Source organism: Barbus barbus (genome assembly GCF_936440315.1).
Source record: "Barbus barbus genome assembly, chromosome: 16".
In the NCBI taxonomy this organism is placed as follows: domain Eukaryota; kingdom Metazoa; phylum Chordata; class Actinopteri; order Cypriniformes; family Cyprinidae; genus Barbus; species Barbus barbus.
The window spans coordinates 27,206,771-27,232,976 of NC_136744.1; the positions used below are offsets into that span (position 1 = coordinate 27,206,771).

At 35.5% G+C, this 26,206-nt stretch overlaps 1 protein-coding gene across 2 annotated transcripts in view; it reads right to left on the minus strand.

Annotated features, from left to right (window-relative positions):
* Nucleotides 1-2,258: 2,258 nt before the first annotated feature.
* LOC306882488 (runt-related transcription factor 3-like) overlaps nt 2,259-26,206 on the minus strand; it is a 57,322-nt gene continuing 33,374 nt past the window's right edge. The window contains exons 4-7 of one of the 2 annotated variants that reach the window (XM_079437141.1): nt 25,680-25,766; nt 19,366-19,524; nt 12,876-12,947; nt 2,259-5,987 (exon numbers count right to left, since the gene is read on the minus strand). In XM_079437141.1, coding sequence (XP_079293267.1) covers nt 5,464-5,987; nt 12,876-12,947; nt 19,366-19,524; nt 25,680-25,766 — 842 coding nt within the window. In that variant the 3' untranslated portion in view covers nt 2,259-5,463. The remainder of the gene's footprint in view (nt 5,988-12,875; nt 12,948-19,365; nt 19,525-25,679; nt 25,767-26,206) is intronic. The other variant, XM_079437142.1, reaches the window with a different exon arrangement.

The following is a 26,206-nucleotide window of genomic DNA, read 5'->3' on the forward strand; positions in this document are numbered from 1 at the left end:
TTCTCTGGGAATCAAGAAAATCTGAACGTGAACGAGCCGGCGAGTGCAGGGTTAAAGCCGCTGCATTCAATTTTATCTTTAGATGGTAAATTTAGATTTCAAATTCAATATTGATTTGTAGAACTGTTGAAATTATTTACTCTGTGTAACGCAAGCACTTTAATAAGTAACTGTAATTAAATGACCTAAAAATGAACAGTAATCCCTTACTATACTTTTTCAGTGGATAAGTAGTTTAATTACAGTAATGCGTAACGCGTTACACCCAACACTGTCCTGAATGAATCTGTTTTGAAACAAATCATTTGAGTCAATGATTCAATGATCCGTTCATACAGAAAGCTGCCTGCTTCGCTTCTAAATTAATAAGCCGTTAACGAATCGCTTGCATGGATGATTCAATGAATCACTCATTAATCAGTCAGTAAGGGACTTTTCGTCACCTTCTGGTGGTTTTAGTGTCATATTTTTTTTATCCATGACAGGCCTAAACAAGCCAAGGTACCAACACAAAAACACACTCAGAGCAAATATTATCATTATTACAACCCCCCCCCCCCCTTATAAAGTTGAGATATTTTTTTGTTAATATCGCACACCCCTAATAGATAGGTAGATAGACAGACAGACAGACAGACAGACAGACAGACAGACAGACAGATAGATAGATAGATAGATAGATAGATAGATAGATAGATAGATAGATAGATAGATAGATAGATAGATGGATAGATGGATAGATAGATAGATAGATAGATAGATAGATAGATAGATAGATAGATAGATAGATAGATAGATAGATAGATAGATAGATAGATAGATATACTACAAAAAACAAGTCAAGTTTGTGCAATAACAGCATGTTTCCCTACAATTCCAAAAACAAGACAGTAGTGTTCTTATATTATGTTGAAATGCAGCACACGCCCGGAAACCCCGTCATATTCACTTAACACGACTCATTAGGTGAATTTACTTTTTTTATTTACATCCCGCAGAGGGCGATGCAAGTGACCACATCCAGTTTAGTCCTTTCCAATACTGACCTGTTCTGACAGTAATGGCTTCTGACTGCATGACAGGTTTGGAAGAGCAGCCATGTTTACGTTTGCATTACATTTGAACACGGTCCGAGCAGCAGAGCTCTGTGTTTGTGTCCTGAGGGCTTTCAGACATTACGGTTAAATCTGATGAAGCATGTGAATCTTCACACATCTTTCATGTTATGTGAAACTATCGAGAAGCTGCTGTTTGTCTGATGGAAGGTGTGAAAACTGAGCTCAACTATGATTGTGTAAAGTTAGAAGCTGTTAGTGTGAACTTCCTCTAAAGTGACAGAAAGCACGTCCATGCATAAACATACTGACATTCACTTAGAGAAGGAGGGTTTGTCAAGACAAACTTTGAATGTTGGCTTGACCGTTTGAAAAAACAAACCTTCACATTTGACGGTTATAAGCAAGGAATTTGACAGATTAATTTGAGACAATTTTATTTACATTGCATTACATGTAGCAGATTTAGCATGACATGCCATTATATGTGTAAATGAAAAGTTGTTCTAGGCCACTTACATAATGTTCAATGGCCTATAATTTTTTTTATAAAGAAATTTGTTATTTTTAATCTGCAAGGATGCATTAAATTGATTAAAAGTGACAAGACATTTAAAATGCTACAAAAGATTTCTATTTCAACTAATTGCTGAAATTTCTGTTCATCAAAGAATGCTGAAAAAAATTCCACAAAAACATTAAACAGCCATGTTCAACACCGATAATAATAAGAAATAATCTGCATCTTAGAATGATTTCTGTAGAATCATGCGATACTGAAGACTGGAGTTATGATACTGAAAATTCAGCTTTGCATCACAGGAATAAATTACATTTTACAATATATTCAAATAGAAAGTATAGTAATATTTATAAATATTAATATAGTAATAAGTTACTAATATTAGTAATTCAGCAATATTACTGTTACTGTACTTTTGCTTAAATAAATGCATCCTTGGTGAACAGAAGAGACTTATTTCAAAAACATTAATAATCTTACCAACCGTTTGTTATTTTTTTATTAAGTATTGCAATATTTTGCGTAGACAAGTTTCTTGACTATGTAAAGGTAGGCTATATCATTTTAAAGGTTAGAATTAGTTTCATTTGTCTGTAGGACTATTTAAGTGGCAAAAATATGTTAAACCTGTAAACTAACATGATCTTAAACAAATGACACCACTGAAATATGGAAATATTGAGGAAATGTAATTTATATATCTTTTTATGGCATTGTGAAATCAATGGCTGAATTACAAAAACATTAACAATTAAGTAAATGAAATTCAAAATCACAAGCAAATCCTGATCTTTTTTTAATTAAAATGCATAAAAAACTACATCATTAGCACACAATGAAGGAACAAAAGAGCATATTTTGGAACCAAAACTACAAACGTACAACCAATGAAAAAGACAATTTGTTCAACAGGAGTGTGTTGTGCTTTTTAGCTCTTTCAGCATGATTAGAATCTGTGCACTTTACAAACACCACCGACTCGCGGCCTTCAGTGACATTCATTTCACTGGCAACATTTGGGTTGTGTTCCAAAACCTACTGCTGCCTACATAGACTTCTGCCTTCAAAATAAGTGACTGATTTGGAACATTTCACATAGGGAGAAACCCACAGGCATATTTACACCACTTACTTTTTTGGCACAGATTCTGTGCTGCCTACATACGGAGCTCACCACACTCTTAAAAATCAAGGTTCAATACGGGTGTTTTTGCAGCAATGCATAGAAAAAACTGAAGAAATTAAGAGATTTTTAGTGAACAGTTCTTCAACGAACCATTGTTTTCCTGCTTGTGAAGAACATTTGAATAATCTAAAGAACTTTTCCTCTTTGGAATGTTTGGAATTGATGTTAAAGATTCTTCATAGGACCATCAATGCAAATAAAGAACCTTTCTTTTTAGAAGTTAGGTTTTGGAACAGAACCTTGATGTCAATAGAATGTTCAATGCAACACACGATCAGTATTGATACAGTGGAAATAAATAGATATGTTTTTGGTCTTATTTTGGGGCAGCAAATCTTAATTGAGCTTGATTTGGATTCTTGATCCATCTCAATCATAATCAACAATCACAACAAACTCTTTGGAGAAAATACAGCTGTTACACTGACATTAATAGATCCAGACCGAGGCACTGAGAGAGAATCATCATACGACACAGAAGCAAATAGTTTACCCAGGGTTTCTATTACCCAGAAGTCCTTGCAGGAGAGAATCGACTCCTGCTTGTAACTAGACCAGCTCACATTTTGAATCCATCTTTCCTGTAACCTGCAGCTTGGGGCGATAATAAAGCAGAGGCACAATGGGAAGGAAAATAACCGTCCACATAAAGGCATCAAAGCGGCCGTGAATCAAGCTGAACACGGCCACTTCTGCTTGGATAACAAGGCCTGAAGGATGACCAATGATTGCGAAAGGAGATACGTCTCTCTTCATCCATCTTTCTACCTGTTTCCTTTGCTCTTTTGGGGCTCTCGGCCCTCAGGTGATGGCAGCAGGTGTGAGCATGGGAAAAACCTCTGGGTTATGCGCTGAAATATTCACTTACACCTGTTACGCGGATGTATGTGTGTGTGTGTCATGGCCACTTTACCCGCCTTGTATGAGCTTGTGCATGGTTTTGTTATTCAAATAATCACGGGTGATCTCCTTTCAAACGTGCCCAATTATTGTCTCCAATTTCAGTCATTCCAAGAACAAGGTAGGAAAAATAGGCACATAATGTAGGTGCTTAGAGCAACATATTTTTCACACTTTAGAGATGTGGAATGACAACAGGTGATGGTTGGACTCTGGCTTGTGATGGTTGAGGCCTTTCAGGCACATGACTAAATATCACATGGAATTCAATCTGGTAAGAATGTCTCCATTATGTGGTTTAACAAGGACATATAACCTCTTAAATAAATGTTTTAGTGCATTAAAGCTGCATTGGAAAACATAGGCATTACATTAAAACTTTTGTATAATTTAGAAAGAATATATTACAGTAGCATAACTTCCAATTTTATATTAAAACAAAGAAATTGAAAGATCGAAAAAAAAAAAAAAAAAAAAAAAAAAAAAACATGAAATGTTTGTGACCCGGAAACGATCCAGACAGGAACGCATCCTCTTTGGCTCAAATAAATAAAAAAATAAAATAAAAAAATACACAAACCATAAAACTGAGCTCAAATGAATAGTCTGAAGAAAGTCATAAAAAGCGATCAACACTGAGAAAAAAAAAAAAAAAATACTCTAAAAACTATTCCAAAAAAGACAAGTCTCCACAAGACGAATAAATTGTTCGTGATTTTGGCATGAAGCAAAAAAAAATAAAAATCAAACACCTGTCTGTCTTTGGATTATAGACACTGTTTTACGTTTCTGCAAATCGAGAACCCGCAGCTGAAGGGTGAATCTCACGAAAGCACATCCAGATCACATTTCACCCTAAAATCAAAGCAAAAAATATTTTTGCATAATGAAAACGATGCCTATATTTATGTAAATTTAAATGATTTGCAAATGAAATAATATATCATAATTGTTTTTACATTACAGTAATGAGAACAATTTTTTTGCATTATAATAATAAGAACGTAAGGGCAAATGTGCTTCATTTTGATGAAAACAATGTCACAATGCAAATGCAAAAATGAATGGTTCTTAAAAAAATAAAACTGAGCATCATTTTCTTCATGCAAAATATAATTTCTCATTTCTCATTAAATATGACCTGAATATGTTCCTGACAGGTTTTGTGATATTCACCCTAAAATCCATTTCAATGAAAAACCCATTGACAAAACATCTCACAAATCTCCACACTTGTATGAAATCAAGTCTATTTCAGCAAGTTTGGAAAGTACCTGAAACTCTTGGGTAGCATTTTTGTTTATCATCATATTTACACATTAAAAGTCCCACAGTCCTGCAGCTCCGTGAAGCTCTCTCATACTGTCTGCACGACATGTTTTCGTGGTTGCAAAGCACTCTGGGAATTACAGCGTTCAGGCAGATTGTTTTGTAAGGCTGGATAAATTGGCTTTTTTCAAATACAGGCTCATTAGAATATGTCTTTTCTTTGGTTTTTCAGCTTTTTTGGTAAGAAAAGTTGCTGATATATTACTATGGGATGCCTTTTCTTAATTATAATCTTTCTATATACACCTCATTTTCCTGTGAGACTTCTGTCCTCCTTTAGTTTTGATCAGCGGAGGTCCATTTCTGTCCTGTATGGAGCACTCAGACTCATTTCTCATTTCACTTTGGTGCTCTTAGAAGCAATTGACATGTCATAGAAGGACGAAGAAACAAAACGATCAAACATGCAAGACTTTTCACCTCTTCTCTAAATTTGGACTTCTTCTCTCAGTCTTTCTGCACATGTTTTCTCAGTAAGGCCTCCAGACGGACTCGTCTATGCGTGTGGACGCACTCATCGCTGTGGGCGAGTTGCTGTGGCTGCCGTCAGCATCCACGCCGTCGCTCTGGTTACCGAGGCTAGCGTTGAGCAGGCTGTTGTTTCCACTCGCGGTGCCTCCGGCTCCGCCCGCCGCGGTACAGGATGTCAGCATGCGGGTGGGCGACCTGTCGCCTCCCGATCCGGTGCCGCCGGTCGGAACCATGGAGAACTGGTAGGAGCTGGATCCGGTGCCGTAGTACAGGTGATACGGTGAGGAGTTGGTCTGGAAGTGGGAGTTCTGGTTCTGGTTGCCAGGGTATGGAGGAGGCAGGTAGGTGTGGTAGCGGCTGGAGGTGGGCATCCCGGCTACGCTGAGACCGCCGATTCCAGTGCTGGACGGGTTAGCAGAGTAGGTGAAGGGACCCGGATAATGCATGTGTGAATCTGAGAACCGAGGAGCTGTTAATGGAGACAGAGACGGGAAGGATGTCCTCTGAGGGAACAGATCCGTACCTGGGCGAGAAAAATAAAGAAAGTGTCACTTTAATATTTAAACAACAAAAATCACAGAATGCAAGATTTCATGCTTTTTCCATGATTACTAAATAAAGTTTACATTTTTAATAATTAAAATAAATTCAGATCCACTGAATTAAAGCTAAGAAATAAAATACAGATTATTTACAAAATTAAACAAATAACACATATATATTTTAATATAATAAATAATTAATTAAATTAAAAATTCTGAAATGTTTGTGATTTCCTGTCTGTGTTTGTCTTTGACAGTTTCATATTCATTCCATTGTCTGACAACAGAAACGGTAAAATATACTAATGTAAACAGTTTTATTGAGAATTTAGCTGCATCAAAATACAGTATGTGGGCACAGAGGCAAACAAATGTAATAATAAATAATAAATGTACATTTTGCATGTTCAGAAGAAGTGAGCTGCCCTGTGTGCAAAAAGTTCTTGTCTACTCTTCATGCTCTATGTTGACTATGGTTTCAATAATAATAAACATACATTTGCATAAAGCATCCATATTTGTCCATGTCCATGTTGATTAGAGTATTAAAAACTTGAAAAGTATTAATTTAAGGTACATTTAGAACAAATAAAAATGTGCCATTAAGTTGCGATTAATCGCGAGTTAACTCATGACAATCATGCGATTAATCGCGATTAAAAAAAAATGTAATTGATCGACAGCCCTAATATATATACATATATATATATATATATATATATATATATATATATATATATATATGGCATTACTATTTATGCTAACATTACATTAACATTATATTAATATATATTATTAATATACATTAAAATCAAATGCATGAGATGCCTCAGAACCCTATTGACACACTGATCTTGCGCCACCTAGTGTCATTTGTGAACTCCATATGATCGTCTGATAAACGGTAAAAGTGAAAACAGTCAGTGCAAGCGTAATGTTATGAGGCTGGGGAGGAAGAAGATGATGATGACTGGTATGCTCTGACGTCTGGAATTTCATTTAGTGTTCACGTCTTGTGCGCTATGACTTTACAAACAGGTGTAAGAGAAACGTCTGTGCACCTGCACACAAGCACAAACTGCTGCCTGTTTCTGGCTTGATTTTTCTGCTTATTGCCCACATACGAGCAGGGGCTGCTGGGATACTGGAGCAGGCTTTGGCATGCCAGCGCCTGAGGGAGGAGAATGCCGTCTGTGCGTGCCACTGACTCGTTTAAAACACTCTCCCCCCGTTTGTCTGGGGCACTGGGTCCATTTGCAAACAGAAACAGAGAAAGAGAGGAAAACATACAGTTCCATTTCAATTTCCTCAGACCATGCTGTCTCGCTCTTTCTCTCAGAGGGGTGTTGACTTTCTCTTTCTCCCGTTTGGGGGGCCAGAATCTGATTTGCACTAAGGAGAATTCAAGATTTCAGCTGCCACTGATTTAACTGAAATGGCCACAAATTCCTGGCAGTCTCCACAGTTTTACTCGTGCACACACACACACACTATACGAGATTAATTACTAAAAGCGGAAATCTGACAATGAGTTGGAAATCTTTCTCAAATGAGTTGAGAAACAGCTGCAAACCAGATATACCGTAACACCCAAACTGTAGACGTTGTTTACCCTCATTACCCTCACAGACAGACACACGTTCACTCAGACTCAGCGTCTCCCTCTAGTGCCTGACACGATACTAATAACAAGAGCGTTTCCAGAACAGGGTCTTCAACCTTTTCAGAGCCCTTGGTGGATAGAAACATATTTTTATTGCTATTATTAAAAAAGAGAGTTGAATTTTAAACATGGCTGATAACTTAATGTTGTTTAAATCATAAAAAACACATTATTGAGACCTATTTTCGAAGACCAGTCCTCTAGAGAGTTACTAGTTTGCTGTGTTTCTCAGCATAACCACTTCACACATGATCTACATTAGTGTCAGTGGAAAAACTCTTTAAAAACTAAGCAAAAAGTGCAGGAAACCATGTGGTATAACCCATAATTATGTGACATTTTGCCCTTTTAAAAAATAACGGTTTGATGTTTCTGACAACATATTTAAGTGAGTAAATTCCTTTATTTTTAACTGAAGGATTTAAATAGAGGTAGATTTTTTCTTGCACTCAGTATTTTGTTCATTATGTTTACATGTACACTGGCCTTCTTATGTGTTGTATTAACATCAATATTACCATTAATAGCAATGTTAATAATATTAAACTTGCTAATATTATTAGACTCGATTATTGGGAAGATAACACATTTCTACAGAAAAACATTATTAATTAACATTATTAATAAATAAATATTCATAAAAAATAAAACATGTCTGCATAATATTAATATAATACAAAATGGTTTGATGTTTCTTGACAACATACTTTTATCCACCCAGTACTTGTATTATGTCTCACATTTGCAGTGCCATTCTAAATATAAATATAGATATTAATACAAATTGTTATGGGGAAAATAACACATTTCTAAGGAAAAATATTAAATATGAATAAATATTATAAATAAATTATTATTAATAAAAAAATGAAAATTGAAAAAAAATCTGCCGAAACAATATTTATATTCATTGTACTGCTAATATTTTAATGCTATAATTAATATTAAAAAAACTGATTTAAGTAAAATAACAGACTTAAAAAAAAATATTACATATTAATGCATATTATAAATAAATTAATATTAATTAAAAATGCTTAATAGGACAAGTTCTGCAGAAAAAATATTATTAATTTTAATGCAAATAATAATAAAAAAAATTAAGGGACATTTGGTCTTGGCACAACAAGGCCTTGATGACTACTGAGGGGAAAAATGTCCTTCTGTGCCGTCTATGGCAGTTATGGCCCTGAGGTGGGAAAAAAAGTGCTACTTTAAAGTTCAGCAGTAGTGTTTCCAAATGAAAATGAATGGGAAAAAATGATATTCTCCTGCAAATAACCCCTGTCAAACGCTGCTATCCTCCCCCATTGTGTTTTCACCCATCACAGCGATCAGTTCAGTTCAGTTCGCCGTGTTCCACTAGCCCACAGTCAAGCGTGTAACCCAGCTCACTACAGAGGTTTGCCTCATTTGACTGCTGTAGAAACTGATTTTGTTTGTTAACAGAAGAGCAAGCAGTAGCTAGTCGGCAGGAATTGTGCGTGTTTGTGTGTGGGATCAGGGTTCTGGTGAGGATGCAAATCTCGGCCCTCACCTGTAAAATGGCAATGCAAAAACAGATGGATTACACCTGGACCAGGCAAATCGTGTGGCCAGGGGAAAGAAAGACATGGAGACATAAAGACTGAAATATATACTTGATACTCTATATAATCTAATCAAATCATGTATATTTGCTTTAGAATGGAGGATATCGAAAATACCACATATCCAACAATCATACAATGATGTGGATCCCAGACTTGCTTACTAGTTCACGGTTTGAGTTTCTACTATGTGGTTTTATGCTCAACTAGTGACACGAACCCACAGGAACCAACCAAACAATCAATGCATGTAACTCAACTATGCCATACACAGAGGCCTCAAACTATTATTTTTAACTGGTGTTGCAGAAGTATGAATATGTTCCACTAATGTTTGACAACCATAATTTGCCTGAACATCTACAATTTAAATAGTATATCTATAGTTTTTGTTTTAACCCAGCAACATACATTTTATATGTTCATATACAAACTGAGCTTTAAGACTGATTTTTTAAAATATATTTTTATAAAACTGCTTTAAACCAATTTACACTGTACTTACTTGACTATATATATATATATATATATATTGGTGCTGGGCAACGATTAATCGTGATTAATCACATCCAAAATAAAAGTTTTTGTGTACACAATATACATATATATATATATATATATATATATATATATATATTTACACAGTACACACAAATGTTATATAAACAAAAACTTTTATTTTGGATGTGATTAATCGCAATTAATCGTTGCCCAGCATTAATATGTATGTACATATATATATATATATATATGTGTGTGTGTGTGTGTGTGTGTGTATATATATATATATTGTTTGAACAATTCAATTTATGGTTGCGTTCTCAATATTTATAGCCTATTTTTCCAAATGATAAACCGATGGTTTTACAAGCATGCAGAAAACTGGAGCAGGGCTGAAATGGCTAAATGTTTGCACTGGATGTTGATGAATGATAACTGAAGGTAATGGCATATCGCTCCAACAGGCAGAGAACCTGAGACGCAGGCAAACATGTAGATCTTGTGTGTTTATGTTAGAGCTGTAGTCCATAAGACAACACGGCACGTCCCATGCAAACTAGCTCATCATGACATGTGCTGCGCCGCCATCTCATACATCAGGAAGGCTCAGGTTACCATTCACAAACATCTGATACTGTACTGGAGATTTACAACTCAGGTCGTTGATTCAGGACCTGGATCACAATGAGACGCATTTGTGAATAAATCAGGAATGCCTTTTTTTCTCCAGTGAGGTATTTTGACCTTATTGACTCTAAAATCCATTTGTTGAAACGACTGCATTATTATTGATCCAAAAATCGCAATTATTAAGCTGCTTTTGCTGTTCTAGGACGTTGAAAGGAATCAATATTCAGTTCTTTCAGAAGCAATTATTATGAAATAGAAGAACTGTTGGATCTCATTATTCCTGTAGGCGTTTCTGATCATTGCAGTTCAGAGTGGTGAGTCAACATTAAACTCACGCAAGTCTGCAGCACAGAACACATGCTATCTGAACCCACTTCACAAATGAGATCTATTTAATCTCTCAGTTGGTTCTTATAGAGAGCGATGGAGAGCAAAAAGAAACTCTCAGACTGCTCAGATGTTTCTCCTGAGTTCTGCACATAAATTAAAATATTTCACATCAAGTTCTTCGAAGCCCAAATGATCTGAGCTATTTTTGAAGAGAAACAACTGAGACAAAATTAATACTTAAAGGGATAGTTGACCCACAAATGAAAATTCTGTCATCATTTACTCACCCTCACGTTATTCTAAACCAGTATGCATTTCCTTCTTATGTGGAACACAAAAGAAGAGGTAACCAAACAGTTTTGGGTCCCATTGACTTCTACAGTAATTTTTGATCATACTGTGGAAGTCAATGGGACCTGAAAGGGTTTGGGTTATTCAAAAGAATCTTCTTTTGTGTTCCACAGAAGAAAGACACGAGGGTGAGTGAATGATGACAGAATTAACATTTTTGGGTGGACTATGTCTTCTGAAATTGTTTTGTTTTTGGAATACTTTACAATAGGGTAATCTAATCTAATTTACTATCGACTGACCTGAAGTATGCTCCAAAATGTTCAAATCCATTTTTGGCAGTTCTAGAACAAACCTGGGAATTCTAAAACAGAATTCTGCCTTCCAATCATGTTTCTGTGTGCGTTTCAAACTCTCTTTGGCCAAGAGTGACAACCACAATTAAATGTCGGAGTAAATACCCTTAATTACCTTGTGACGGTTAACAGTGATAAAGAGACATGCATGTTGAAGAATGTTGGTAACCAAACTGTTTTAGGTCCCATAGACTTCCAATGAATTTTTGTATCTTCTTTTGTGTTCCACAGAAAAAAGTAAGTCATACAGGTTTGGAATGACATGAGAGTGATGACAGAATCTTAAAATTTTGCGTGGACTACGCCTTTAAATACGTAGTCATATTTGAAAACTTCTGATTCTAAAATGATTTCCTTTGGAATAACATGAATTAATCTAATCTGATACTGACTGACCTGTAGTATGTTTGAAATTAATTTAGAAGTTTGAGTGCATATTTGGAAGCACTAGAACAAATCTGTGAATAATAGAACTGAACTCTGTCTTTGTGTGAGTTTTAAACTCTGCAAAGTTTCGGGAAGGACCGCCGCAGTTAAATGCGGGAGTGAATACCTTTAATTACCTTGTGATAGTTGACAGTGGCTGTGAAAAAGAAACACATTTTATACTGCTATTTTTGATGGAAAGAATGCAGACTTATATAGATATATATCATAAATAACTACAGAGCGTACTGAATGAAATGAAACACCCAGTAGAGGAGTGACAATATTTGTAGCTGCAGTGTGGCTTTTAATAAACGTCAAATATTTCCTCACATAACAGAGCATGAATTATGTTGAAACTGCCATCTGGTGTTTTGAAACATGTCACCTGACACGCAGCGAGTCTATTAGGAATCATAAATCAATTAAAGAAAGTTATAACTTAAATGTCACAGGGGCTGGTGTGACAAAGGGAATCTTGTGTGTGTTTGTGTGTGTTGGAGATAAAAATGACTCTTTGGTCTGGATGTTTGGGGTTTGCGGGAACAGGAAGGGCAGGAATTCTGCGTCGCCGTGGGGAAGGAAAACCGTGCCAGATCCAGGTATGTGGCTGTGTGTCCATGGCAGCCAGAGTTTGTGTGAATGTTTTCGATTGAGTGTGTTTATATGTGTGTGTGTGCCAAAGCAAGTGGGTGCGTGTGTGTGTATTTCACACACTTAGAATGTTTATTGATATTTCTGGTTCCATGCATGTGTGTGCGTGTGTAAGCGAAAGTAGATCATTTTTTATATTTTGTTTGTTTCAGCCCCTCCACAAAAACGCTGGATTCTGATTGGATCATTAATTTTATGATTCACCCATTATGACGGCAACACCCACACACACACACATCTGCATATTAAAGTCATTTGAGGACAACGGTGTGTGTGCGTGTCTCATTCAACTACCAATAACATAAAAGAGCACCACTGAACAATAAAAGCTTTTTTTCTGAAACAGATGTATCGCTAAGGAATAGATTAACCCAAAATAAATAAAGTCAAAGTCAATGGTGAACTATGGGTGTTTGTAAGGTCTCTTACTTGACCAGCGTAAGTCGTCTTCCACTTTGCAAGTCTTCAGTGCAGGAGGGTCAATCTGATCTGGCCATAATGCTACAAAAAAAATAAAAAAATAAAATAAATAAAATAAATATATATATATATATTGAATTACATTTATTCATGTATAGGCACTGTGTGATATAAAAAACATTCTCAAAATGTTTTCTGATATTATTCAGTATCTCTATCTTGATATTTATATATTTACTCTATAAATTTATCAAAACAAAATATAAATTAATGCAATAAATTATAAAATGTTGTACGATATAGTTAAAAAACATTTTATATCCTTTTGATAATATTTAAGATATTTATATATTAATATTTATGTATTAGCTCTTTAAAGTTGCTGTAAGTTAATACAAATATTAATGAAATATTTTTTTATTTTTTTATATGCAGCAAGAGGTAACAAACAGAAATTTACCAAACTACAATATGCATTAATGCAATAAATAATAAAGCACTGTGCAATAAATTTAAAAGAAATGTCTCAGTATTATATATCTCTGAGATACTGTTATATGCAGCAATACAACACATTTTTAATTGTAAACATTGTAAACCTTTTTGAATGATAAAACGAACTGTTGAATCAGTTCACTGAATGAAACGAGCAGTTGATTCAGATGATTAAACTGATTTATGGAAGTAGTCTGAACAATGCCATTTTTGTTAATGAAGTGTAAACCAAAGATGCTGTTGCTTAATTTAAATTTTATTTTGGCTGCAAAATCATCATGCATATACAATGATTATTAGATATGCCACCCAGACCTGTGTGTATGTGTGTGTGTGTGTGTGTGTGTGTAGGATTGCGACACAATGAATTTGTCCACACACGTTCAATGTGAGAGAGCTGCTAGTGTTTTCATCAAAGGTGCCGAGAAAAACAAACATGAAATCGTATGCTGGTGTCACATTACACACACAAACACACATACACACACACACACACACATGTTAGAACTCAATCTGTCAAAAGTGTGTGTGTGAGTAGATAACTCTGAAATCTTTCTGTTTTGCTGATGAGCCAAGAAAAGTATCAGTGTGTCATGAGGAATGATATTTTGGGTGTGTGATTATCACATATCTTATCTTGAGCGTGTGACGCCTGTATGTGTGTATGATCTGAACACTTTAAAACACTCTGTCAGCATTAAAATGCAGCTGTCTCTCTCTCTCTATCTCTCTCTCTCACACACACACACACACACACACACACACAGCAGTCACTGCACGAGTCTAAAATAAGATACTTTGGGAATTATAGAGTATGTTTGTGTGTGTGTGTTTGTGCACTGAACTGCCAATTTGACATGCAAATAAATCCTGTTTGCTCTCAGACCGAGATGACACAGTTGTTACAAGCTAATCGTTGCGACAAAGTTACACACATACATGTATGAGATATGAGACGTATGCGAGTAGATTTTTACATTTTCGGAGAAAAATGTGAGCGGTGCTTGTTCATGCAAAACATAGTGTGTGTTTTCTAGGGTGGTATATTACTAGTCCAAGACAAAAGCAAGTCTATGGTTTTTATTTTATTTTATTTGCAATATCATTCATGTCTGTAATGCCAAAGTTTGATCCTTGGGGTAAGGGGTTTGAATAAATCCCTATAACCGTAAGCACGAGCAGTAGTAACAGTGATGCTTGTCTTAGCAAACACCACTAATAACACACTGTTCTCAGTCTCTCTCTCTGGTTTTCGCCGCACAATGATAAATTCTTCAGTATAAATGCTCTTATTCAGGCCACAGCTGGTGCTTCTGCTGAAAATAAACATCTCACTCAAATATTTTGATTGGCTGATACACAACGTCAATAACAAACAGATTTCTAGCACTATTAAAGCAGCATGTCACAGAAACAGTCTGTGAGCAGGACAATATGTGAGATTTGTGCATCTCTGAGTGGACTAATGTTGGGAAGAAGCTAACTAAAAGTAGCAATGTGACAAACTTAAATACATATATTAGTAATATGACAGCAACTCTATATGTTTCCAACAAAGTAGCATAGCATGACTGAACTATTAAATCAGTTTATTATAGTGAATCAGTTCATTTCAGTTAAATGATTCACTGATCAAATAGATGGTGCTTGGTTTACATAGATAGCACTCAGTTACCTATGATTCATTCTGATCAGTCATTAGTTAATTATGTCATGCCAACTGACATACTGCTAATTTAAATAGTATGATTGTGGACAGAAGAGAAAATAGAGTAAGAGAGAGAAGCTGTGTAACGCTGAGTGGAAATGCAGGCTTTCCTCAGAACCAGCAAAAACAAACACAGCCACCATGAAGTTTTTCTGTCAGATCTTTCGCCACACCTCCTTAAAACACTAAAACCCTCTCTGAAGTCCACACACATGTGTAGTCTCAGACTCAAACCTGTATACTGTCTGAAAAAGACTATTTTTGTGACAATAAAGCACATTTACCCACTACCTACGTTCTCATTATTGTAATGTCATATACTTTACAATTCACAAATGTGTTATATTTATACATAAAAGTATAAAAACAATATAAAATAGTAAAAAAAATCATAATATTAAAAATTAAACATTAAAATATTTGTATATAAATTAATACATTTTAAATACTATAAAATATTAAAGTGCCCCTATTATGGATTTTTGAAAATGACCTTTCATGCAGTGTGTGACACAGATCTAAGAGAATAAAAACATCCTGCAAAGTTTTAAATCTGAAAATTGACGTCAACATGAAACATTAGCATATTGCCGCCCACTTGTTGGTCTTTTCGCATTGGTGGATTTCGCATGAGGAAATGAAAATGAGACCAATCTGACCAATCACCGCAGATTAGCATCACGCATAGGAAGGGTTTGGAAAAATGAATCGTTGAGCAAATCGTTTGGGAGTTGTTGAGCAAGTAAGGTAAAAACATATTATAAGACAATGAAAGTGTTTTTTGACCTTGTATGCCTGTCAACCTGTTATTGGGAACTCCCAAAACCAAAATATGAACCTTTCATAACCCATAATAAAGGCCCTTTAATATTTTATATAAATATACAATTTTATATTAATCTATTTTAAAATTAATTAATTGCATATGTATATTATAATACAAATTTAAACACATTCAAATAATTATGCATAAATCCATCAAATAATTTACAGATTAATTGATGTAAATTAATAATATATTTTACATATTTTATAATGAGAACTATTTTAAAAATATTTAATAAATTTCATTAATAGAATTCAAATGAAACATAATATTTTTATATTAATATAATTACATGATTATTTGAACATATTTAAATAATTATACATAAAATGAATTATTTTATAGATTCATTTATTAATATAAATTAATCTAGAAATTAAAATAATATATTTTATATATATATTATTTCTTTACAATAAGAGCAATTCAAAAATTTAATAAAACGTTTAATTAATATAATTAATATAAAACAATATTGTACTTATATTTGATTATTTAAACATATTTTTTAAATCAATGCCTACATGTAGTTTTAGGCAGAGAATGCCTGCAAAACTGCAACAATGCAAATTTTTTTTAATGGTCCATAAAGTCAAGACTTCCTTGTCTTCATGCAAAATAATTAATCTTTTGCGCAGACATATTTGATGTGCTTGTCTGTTCTGCAGTATGTGGGATATGCATGAGCGCATGAATGAACACCACACAGCTCAGCCCGCATCTCTATGTGCTTGTGCTTTTATTTTCTTCATTAAACTCCCTCTGCATTTTCGTTTCGTTTATTCCTCATTCGTTTTATTCCTGTCTGAAGCGTGTCGCTGCAAGTCAACTAAAGCCAACATTAATTGGCCTCCCTGCTCCACCGGCATGACAATAGGTGTGTGTATGTACTGTGTGCTTTGACAAATCTGTTTAAGCATGAACCATGTCTGTGTTTGTGCTGTGAATTTTGTAACTTAATATCTGTTTACAGTCATCAACAATCTGCAAACCTCAAGACTCCAGGATGATGCAATCAACACCACACACACACACACACAGAGAGTTTGCATCATTCAGGTGGAATGAGAGACCATCTAATTATCCTGTGATGAATGTGATAAATCTAATTAAACATGTCTATCTTACACATGTCTGTCTGCAAACCTCATACCACACAGAGCTGTCTGACTGAATGTGTGTGTGTGTTAAGATTTAGGCATAAAGGTGAAGTTGGGCCGACGCAAGAGACAGACAGCCAGAGAGACAGTGCCCTGAGGTGAGAGATAACTATGCTAATATCAGACATAACAGTGAGGTTTTGATGTATCACACACTCACACAGGCCTACAGCAGTGACAGACACGCAGTCTCCCGACAGCTAAAGCTCTGTTAATGTGTTATGTCTGCTTCAGATGTGTGTGTGTCCGCAGTCTTGGTCTCTGACAGCACCATGAAGACATAATTCCTCTCCTAATCCACCTGCAGATACAGATACTAGATGTGCTTTACCAGCTCAAGTGCACTCCTGACGCGGTAAGAGTAAATCTCCCATTCTTCTCGCGCTGAGCTCTGCATGAGTCATGGCTTTGGTTTTGCAGGAATGCTTGTGTAAGCGTCCACCCTTCAGAAATCAGGTCAATCTGATGGAGGAATTTACCAAAAACCCCAAACAAAAACACCAGCGAAACATTCAGTGCCTCTAAATCACGGGCTCATTGTGGATAAACTGCTCATCAATAATGAACGTTACGAAAGTAACCACATCTGTATGGGTTCCGGTTGACCATTACATCATGTCCTAACCAGACACAAGTTATATTTTTTTTAAAGCCTTGCAAAACATCAAAATTATATATCTGTTGTTTATATGTATAAAAATGTTTACTTTTATTCTGAAAGGATGCATTAAATTGATTAAAAGTATGAGTAAAGGCATGTTAAAATTTTTTAAAAGGTTTTTTATTAAATAAATGCTGTTCTTTTGAACTTTGAAAAAAAATGATCACGTTCTACACAAAAATATTAACAGCACCAAATCATAACCATTGAGCACTAAACCAGCATATTAGAATGATTTCTGAAGGATCATGTGACACTGAAGACTAATAGCTGCTGAAAAATCAGCTTTGTCGTCACAGAAATAAATGACATTTAAAGTATATTAAAACAAAAAATAGCTATTTTAACTTGGAATAATATTTAGCAATTTTACAGTTTTTACTTTATTTTTGATCAAATAAATGCAGCCTTGGTGAGCAGAGACTTCTTTCAAAACATTAAAACAATTTTTTGTCTATATATATATATATATATATATATATATATATATATATATATATATATAAACGTGGGCTTGATATTAATGGAAAGGCACCTCATGAAGTTGTTTGATGAATGTGTTATTTAAAACCAATCTTAAGAATAGAACCAATGAGATTTGAATGTGGGCGGAGCTACCTAACATGACCTGACAGAAATAGAAACTAAGTGGCTGACAAAATGAATGTTGTACACAGCATCTAGTTTTAACATGCTATCAGAACTGACTAAATTAAGGAATAAATTTATAGCTTTAGGTTCGACTATGGATTTGCGAATGGTCCAAAAAATGAAAAAAAGATGAAAGAAGTGCAGCGGGATGTGATTTGACCCTCGGGAGCATTTGGTCTTTCTCGCTTTTTGATTGATCGCAGAGAGATGTGAGTCACGACTGCTTAGATAATCGTAAACACACGCCAACTCTGTTTGAGTTTTTACGAAATATGAGCTATTCTGCCTACACTACAGATGCAGTGAGCAAACAAGAACAAATAAAAACGGCAAAATTGTTTAACCAAATGACAAAATCAAAGCCAATGAAAACATATCAGACGTTTGATATACAAGATTTCACTGTGTATCCAGCTGACAAACAGCGTCCAACTTAGAAACTGAGAGAAGTACGGAATAAATTCATAGGTTTCTGACCCGAATGATCGAAGGAACTAAATAAAACTGATTTGAGGCTCTTGATCTTAGATGAGCGTTTGATTGAAATGTGAGTCAGATGACTGTAAACACGCACCGGTCTGAGTTCTTTTGAAATGTGAGTGATTCAGTCTACGCTGTAGAAACAGTGAGCAAACAGAAATGAATAAAAGAAGCACATTTCAGCATTACTGTGTAGGAGAACGGGTGGGGTGTGAAATCTGCCTGGGTGTGTATGTCTGTTTGAAAATAGAAAGATAGACTGCAAGCGAAATGCATACGTGCCTTTGAGAGTGTGAGAGTTTTGCCGGTTTGCTAGCAGACATCATGCTCAAACGTCTTTACTTGCATCTGAAAACGTATCCTCACCCACTATCACACACAATGACGTGGGAGCCGAGATCGAGAGGGGTTGCTAGATTCCAGACGTTGAGGTGCGAGTTGTTGTGACGAGCCTGAACGTCTGAATCAAGCAAACACACACACTGGATCTGTAGGGCATCCAGGGACAAAACACGCACCTGGTATCTGTGTGGTGCTGGAGGGGTTGTAATGGGTCTGGTGGGAGCGGGTGGTCCCATTGCCAGGGTTCATCCTCAGACTGGCCCTCTGGAAACGCTCGATGTCACTCAGGCGATCGGAGAACTGCTTATGAGGGTCATCCGGCTTCATGCGGTGACCTGCAGAGAGATGGAGAGAAATGCAGTGGGTTATTAGAATAGCAATATCCCAGTAAAGTTAAGCATAATAAATCAGAATGATGGTGGCACAATTTTTCACTCGTCCCTCAGTTTTTGCCATGAACGTTTACCATTTTGGAGTAAATCAAGCCTGTGTCAGTTGAAAGCTGAAATGTGAAACTTTAATGACTAATTCGGGGGGGGGGGGGAATTAGTGAAATATTATTACAATTTCAAAAAACTGTTTTCTATTTGAATGTATTTTAAAATGTAATTTATTCCTGTGAAGCAAAGCTGAATTTTTCAGCATCATTCCTCCAGTCTTCAGTGTCACATGATCCTTCAGAAATCATTCTAGTATGCTGATTTTCTGCTCAAACATTTATTGTTATTATCAATGTTGAAAACAGTTGTGCTGCTTAATATTTTTTTGTGGAAACTGTGATACTTTTTTGATGAATAGAAAGTTCAAAATTTTATGTAATATTATAAATGTCTTTACTGTCACTTTTGATCAATTTAATGCGTCCTTGCTGAATAAAAGTATTAATTAAACAATCATACTGACCCAACCTTTTGAACAGTGAGGTTCAATAATTTTTTTTTGTCTTTTTAAAATGTATTTGCTTTTTAAAATTAAAATAAAAACAGTTGGTTAAGTTGAAATTATTTTCTTTAGTAACTGACATTATGTTACAAATGCAGTAAATAGACTGCAAACAATTTCATATGTAGCATTCAAAAACAAAACAGATTAATTCCCATAATATTAAGTTTAACGAACACACCCCTTCTCTTTGTAAAAAAGGACAAAAGTGAAATAAATAAATTCTATATAACAATTAAAAATTCTAACCCACTAAAATACACAGACAGCAGCTTTCTAAGACAGCCTCCTAACTTATGGAACCTGTTTGCAAAGACAATAACTCACACAAGAGCAAACACACTCACAAGTGATCCTAATACAGTTTGACATCAGTTTTTCACAAAGCTACCAACATCCTGTTCTAATAAGTATAAAAATACACAAATATTGAGTAAAAAGGGTCTGGAAAAGCGCTTATGGCTTTCAGACAGTGCTGTGTACTCAGTCGTGACTCATCCACAGAGGAAATCACCAAGAAAAACCTTGCTGCGAGTGTATATGTGTGGGTGTGTGTGGGTTTACTACAGACAGTAAGTTGCCATAGCCATTACAGACACCTCCCCCCCACCCCCATCATCATCATCATCATACGTGTAGTCTGGTCAGCTCTAATGGATGAGTTTAATGTGACTATCAGTGGCGTGTTAGGAACATGTGAACATTTTGTGGTTTTTAATGTGGAGTAATGGCTGTATTTGAATATTTTATTCAGATATAGAGGGATAACAGACGCTGTGATATGGATTTTGTGTGTTCTTGCCCTCTCTTTCACCCAAGGGCAATACATCACTCCACATTTTTGTACCCCCAGGGTAATATTTCTGTCAGTTTATCGCTACCTCCATTTGTTGCTGCTGTCTCCCTCTCTGATTTGATTTAAATGGTAAATAAAATATTTTTTTCTGTATTTTTGGTTTGTTTATGAATTGTGGGAGACACAAAACAAAAATCTAAGAGGAAAAGAAAAAATAACTATTTAGTTGTTTCTCCTAGACCGAAATGAGATTAAATGAACTGTAAAAATGATTTTTCTCATTTTATAGGCCATTTCTTGTGAAATTTACTATCGAGTGAAAACTAAATCAGTGTGAAAAGCAAATCGAAATCCAAATTTTAGATGTTTTTCTTGTAAAAAGGACTGCAGAAATCTCAAAAAGTGTCTCAATTTCTCATCAAATGATCTGAGCTGCTATCCACATTCATTTTCTAGATCGTCTCATTTGTGTCTATTTTTATTTCTGTCAATACATTTCAGGAGAAAATCTGAAACAAAGTTGATGCTTAAATGCAAAACAACTGAGATCTCTCTATTGCAGCTTCTGAGGTATGAAAGATGTCAAATGTAATGCGTAGTCGTTAATATTAAATTTTTAGCCTCAGGCACTAACTTTTACTAAGTGTTTCATGTTAAAGCTGTAATCTTACTGTAAGTCACTATAGTATGGCATACTGTATATTTGTTTTAATGCAGTTTGAAAAGTTTTATGCTTAAACTCTTTCTGTTCAAGCGCTAGCGCGGGCAGTTTCTCTCCTGGGTGCCTGTGGGGTCAAACCCTACATCTGCCCTGCCTACATTCACCCTGTCTGAATTATTATGGATGAATGAATATTTCATAGGTAAGGGGCACTTAGACAGGAATGTTGACTTTTTGTGAGAATGATATCATAACCACAGAGCACACAGACACACAAATTAATAATAAGTGGATCCCTCTCATACACACATATACACACATGTTATGGGGAAATGGTCTGGGATGAACTCAGCACAACTGCAACAGATACATTATGATATACACGATATGCATATACACCCTTATAATCTCTTATAAAACAGCCCTAAATGCTATGAAAATCTCATCTTCAAACACATTTATTTTATTTTTTTAGCATTGGGTTAGGGTATGTGTTATTTTTCATGTGATAGGTGAAATTAGATTTAAAAGTACTACACAAATGGTAATTTGGCAAAAGTAGTGTGTGTGTGTGTGTGTGTGTGTGTATATAATCAGATCATTCATATCATCATTTATTTGTCAGAGTCAATGATTCATAAAGACAGTCACTTGAATTGGTGCGTGATTTAATCAATGTTTTGGTATGAATTGGTTGAGCAACTGATTCAATGAACACTCATAAAGAAAGTTACTTGATCCATTTCTGAATGAATCATCTCAGTGAATGATTCAATGACTTCCAATGAATTGGAATGGATAGTAACTTGTCGCCACCTACTGTCCTAACAATGAAATCTACATTAATGATGGAAAGATCAGATTAATTTTTGATTTTCAGATTAATTCAAGATAGTTTTACCAACTTTTGTTCAGTCTTGTGCAAAAAAATAAAAAATAAAAAAAAATAAATGACTTATTAAATTGCTAAATTACTTAAATGACTAAATTACTTAATTCAAGTCATCTAGTGTGAAATGTTATATTTTCAAAAGCCAAATTCCCCATACAAGTTAAAAAAATAACTATCTTTCATCAAATTAGCAAATCATAAAAATGCAGCTAATGATAAATTCTAAGAAACATAAACGATTAGTTCACCTCTCAATTCTTTCTTTCATCATGTGACAAATGCAATGAACTAATCTACTGTACACCACACATGCACAGACTGACATGTAAATAGACAATTACTATTTTTTGCCAGAAATTCAGAGTAAAAAGAACAACTACAAACAATAAAACTCATTGTGCACCCTTTAATATTAACGTCTTCCTCAACTTGACCCATTTGGAACACGTCCTGTTCTGTTTCAGCATTACTTACAGTTTCATTGGTGCTCTTAAATAGTGTAAAACTATCCTGCTCAATAAATACTGTGATATAAACAGTGCAGCTATCGTCATCGTTCATTCGAGTCTGTACTTTCTGCGAGTGGAGTGTGTACACAGAGGCCCTCTCAGCACACTTTCAGCTCTCGTACTTACACTGATCAACTGATACGCCCAGCTTCCTTCCTTTCCTGCCTCTCTTCATTCTCTCTCTCTAACGATGAAAAGAAAGAAACATATGTTCCCTTTTGGACTGACAGAACACAGGCTCTTTTTGCGCTGTCGGAGTGTGTGTGCATTTGGGCAGGGCTGGAACTCGACATTCGCTGTGGAGGGCCAGACGTGTCACGGCGGGCACACTGTAAATATTTGTACGGGTGTCTATAAATGGGGCTGATAGGCACTTGATAACATTGTGAAATCGATCTGTATAGACTGAGGATAAAGCGTACTTTAGCTCGACCGAGTGCAGAAGGTTTAGAGATGTGAAAAATAAGCAGGCTCAGATGGATTTTGCTGGGTTTTCTAACATTTTTGTGCTTATTTTAATGGAAAATCAGCATGCATATATGTGTGTGTGTGTGTGTGTGTGTGTGAGTGAGTGGATGTATATATTTACTCATAATTCCTGAGAGTGCTACACAGGTGTCTTTATAAAGCCACTGGTGCTCATTGAAAAAAAAAAAAAAAAAACATAAAAAAAATGTAATTAGCAAAAATATTGAATAAACACGGAAGAGGCAAAAAATGAGGTATGTTTTCGCACAGTTGCTTTCATGTTATAGAATTTTTCATGCTTTAGCTCATGTTTTAAACTCAATTCTGAAGAAATTGCAGGCAAACTTTTGACTTTTGGCATAATATTTCCAGCCACAGCACATTTAGTTTTTACTTGCCATTTACAGACAATCCCACAATACAAAGAGAGGGAAATATTAATATAAATGCAGTTAATTCAGTGTGATATTTTTTTAAACACTGATTTGAAGTCTATAACATCTTGTAAACATACAGATTTTGGGTGGCCCATCTGAGGGTTTCCAGCTCTGAAAACGCATTATAAAGCGCTTTTATATTACTTGACGCATCTCAGTATGGTGAATAATGCAGAGCTCCACCTGTCTTTTTCGCCACCGTTGTAGCTGACAGTTGATGAGAGTGAGTTTTTGCGTACGTCAGGTGTGGAAACCGAGGCCTCAGATGAAAGTGTGCTTCCGTAGTAACGGACGCTGGAGACGTTTCTACATCTGCTAAGATCGCTGCACCTGTCTTCTTTCTGAATCCTAAACTCGGTCTCTCTCCATCTGAAAGTTGTCGTGATGTCAGGCCAATGCGTGACCAATTATATTATGTTGTTGATATTAATATTTAAAAAAAAAAAACAATAAACCAGAAGAAAACCGCTCAATGCTTATGGTTGGTTATCTTTAGTAACTTTAATAATCCCCCTTCCACTGAACATGAACTCAAAAATAGGCCAAAAAAGGTAAAAAAATAAATAAATATTGAATTATGTAGACAAAATACTTCCAAGGCACTCACGTGGTAAGATAAAGAGGCCTTTAATGTACTGGGCTTAAATCATTACAAAATGGTTAAAAGTAGATCTACGCGTTTCGGCAAAAACAGCTTCTTCAGGACACACATCAATTGCTCAAACAGGTATTCTTAAACTGGCGTTAATTAATGAATCATCAAAAACAGCTGGTTAATATGTGGGTGTGGCTAAGATTTAAAAAAAAAATCAAAGGAGAGAGAATTCATTTGATGATTCATTAATTAACACCAGTTTAAGAATACCTGTTTGAGCAATTGATGTGTGTCCTGAAGAAGCTGTTTTTGCCGAAACGCGTAGATCTACTTTTAACCATTTTGTAATGATTTAAGCCCAGTACATTAAAGGCTTTTTTAACTTACCACGTGAGTGCCTTGGAAGTCTTTTGTCTATATAATATGATTTTTTTTATCCAATGAGCATCAGTGGCTTTATAAAGACACCCGTGTAGCACTCTCTGCTTCCTGTTTTTTGTAAATATTGAATTATTTGTGTTTACCTAATTGAGAAAGATATATTCAGTTGTTTGAATTAAATTTGGTAATATTCACACTAAACCATATTAATACAAATATTTTAAATTAAAACATTCAACTATATTTAGTGGTTGAGCCATGTGAAATCATATAAACAAATCCAATGGTTCCGGTCGCAAGGGAATAAAGTGTCTCTTATATTATTATCTCTAACGCTTGATTCATTCTCCAGGGCAAGTTGGAGCAGGTTAGATAAAGAAAGACCCTTCACTAGGGCCCATATCCATCAGACAAAACAGCAGCCAGAGGTAGTCACCCACCTCTTTGTGTTTTCTATGTCTGTGTTGTAACGCCCTCTTTGCTTTTCCTGTTCATGTCTAATGCAAAAAAGAGCATGATAAACAAAAAGGGCGTAACAGCACACATTTGTGGTTTTTTGACTTCAGTGAGAAATTACACATGTGTTTATATATGTGTAAAATATATATATATATATATATATATATATAGATGTGTAAAATGAGTAGGTGTGCCCAAACCTTTGAGTGGCAGTGCTATTGTATGCATATGTGGATGCACCTGCATATGTGTGGTTTGGTGTTTGGTTGGTTTTGGTTGACCTAGTTGTAATTCAAACCAAGAAACCCCTCTGACCCAGATGATGCGATGTGAGCTCGACTTGTACGCACATTGTGTCTCCGAACAAGCATACATCTGATGGAAGTGTCCTGCTGTCTGCTGGCTGTACGCAGCCGGAATGAGCTGAAATCGAACGCCTGGAGTATATAGGACAAAAGAAAGAGCACACTTTGTGTTAAGAGCATGATTTAGGAGCGCATTCCCATGCCAAACTAATGAAATTCAAACGCAACTGAGCTTCAGCCTGAGGAATTTCATCCGGCTCTTTAAACGTGCAGCTCTTAGCGGAGACTGACTGTCTGAAGGCTTTATTTGAGATTATTCTGGAAGATGGAGTGGAAATTAGGGAGGAGATGACAGAGAAAGGGGCAGAGGTGTTCTGATGAGAACTGCTAGAGGTGTTAAAGGGCAGGAAGAGACCCTTGACTTCAAATCGCAAGCGCCTACGCGTATGTGTGTGTGTGACAGGATTTGACGCAACTGCAGCTTGCAGGAGTGTGAGAACTGAGATATATCTGTCATGTAGAATAGGTTTCAGTCTTATAGTTCACACACGCAAATGTTTACTTTGCCATCT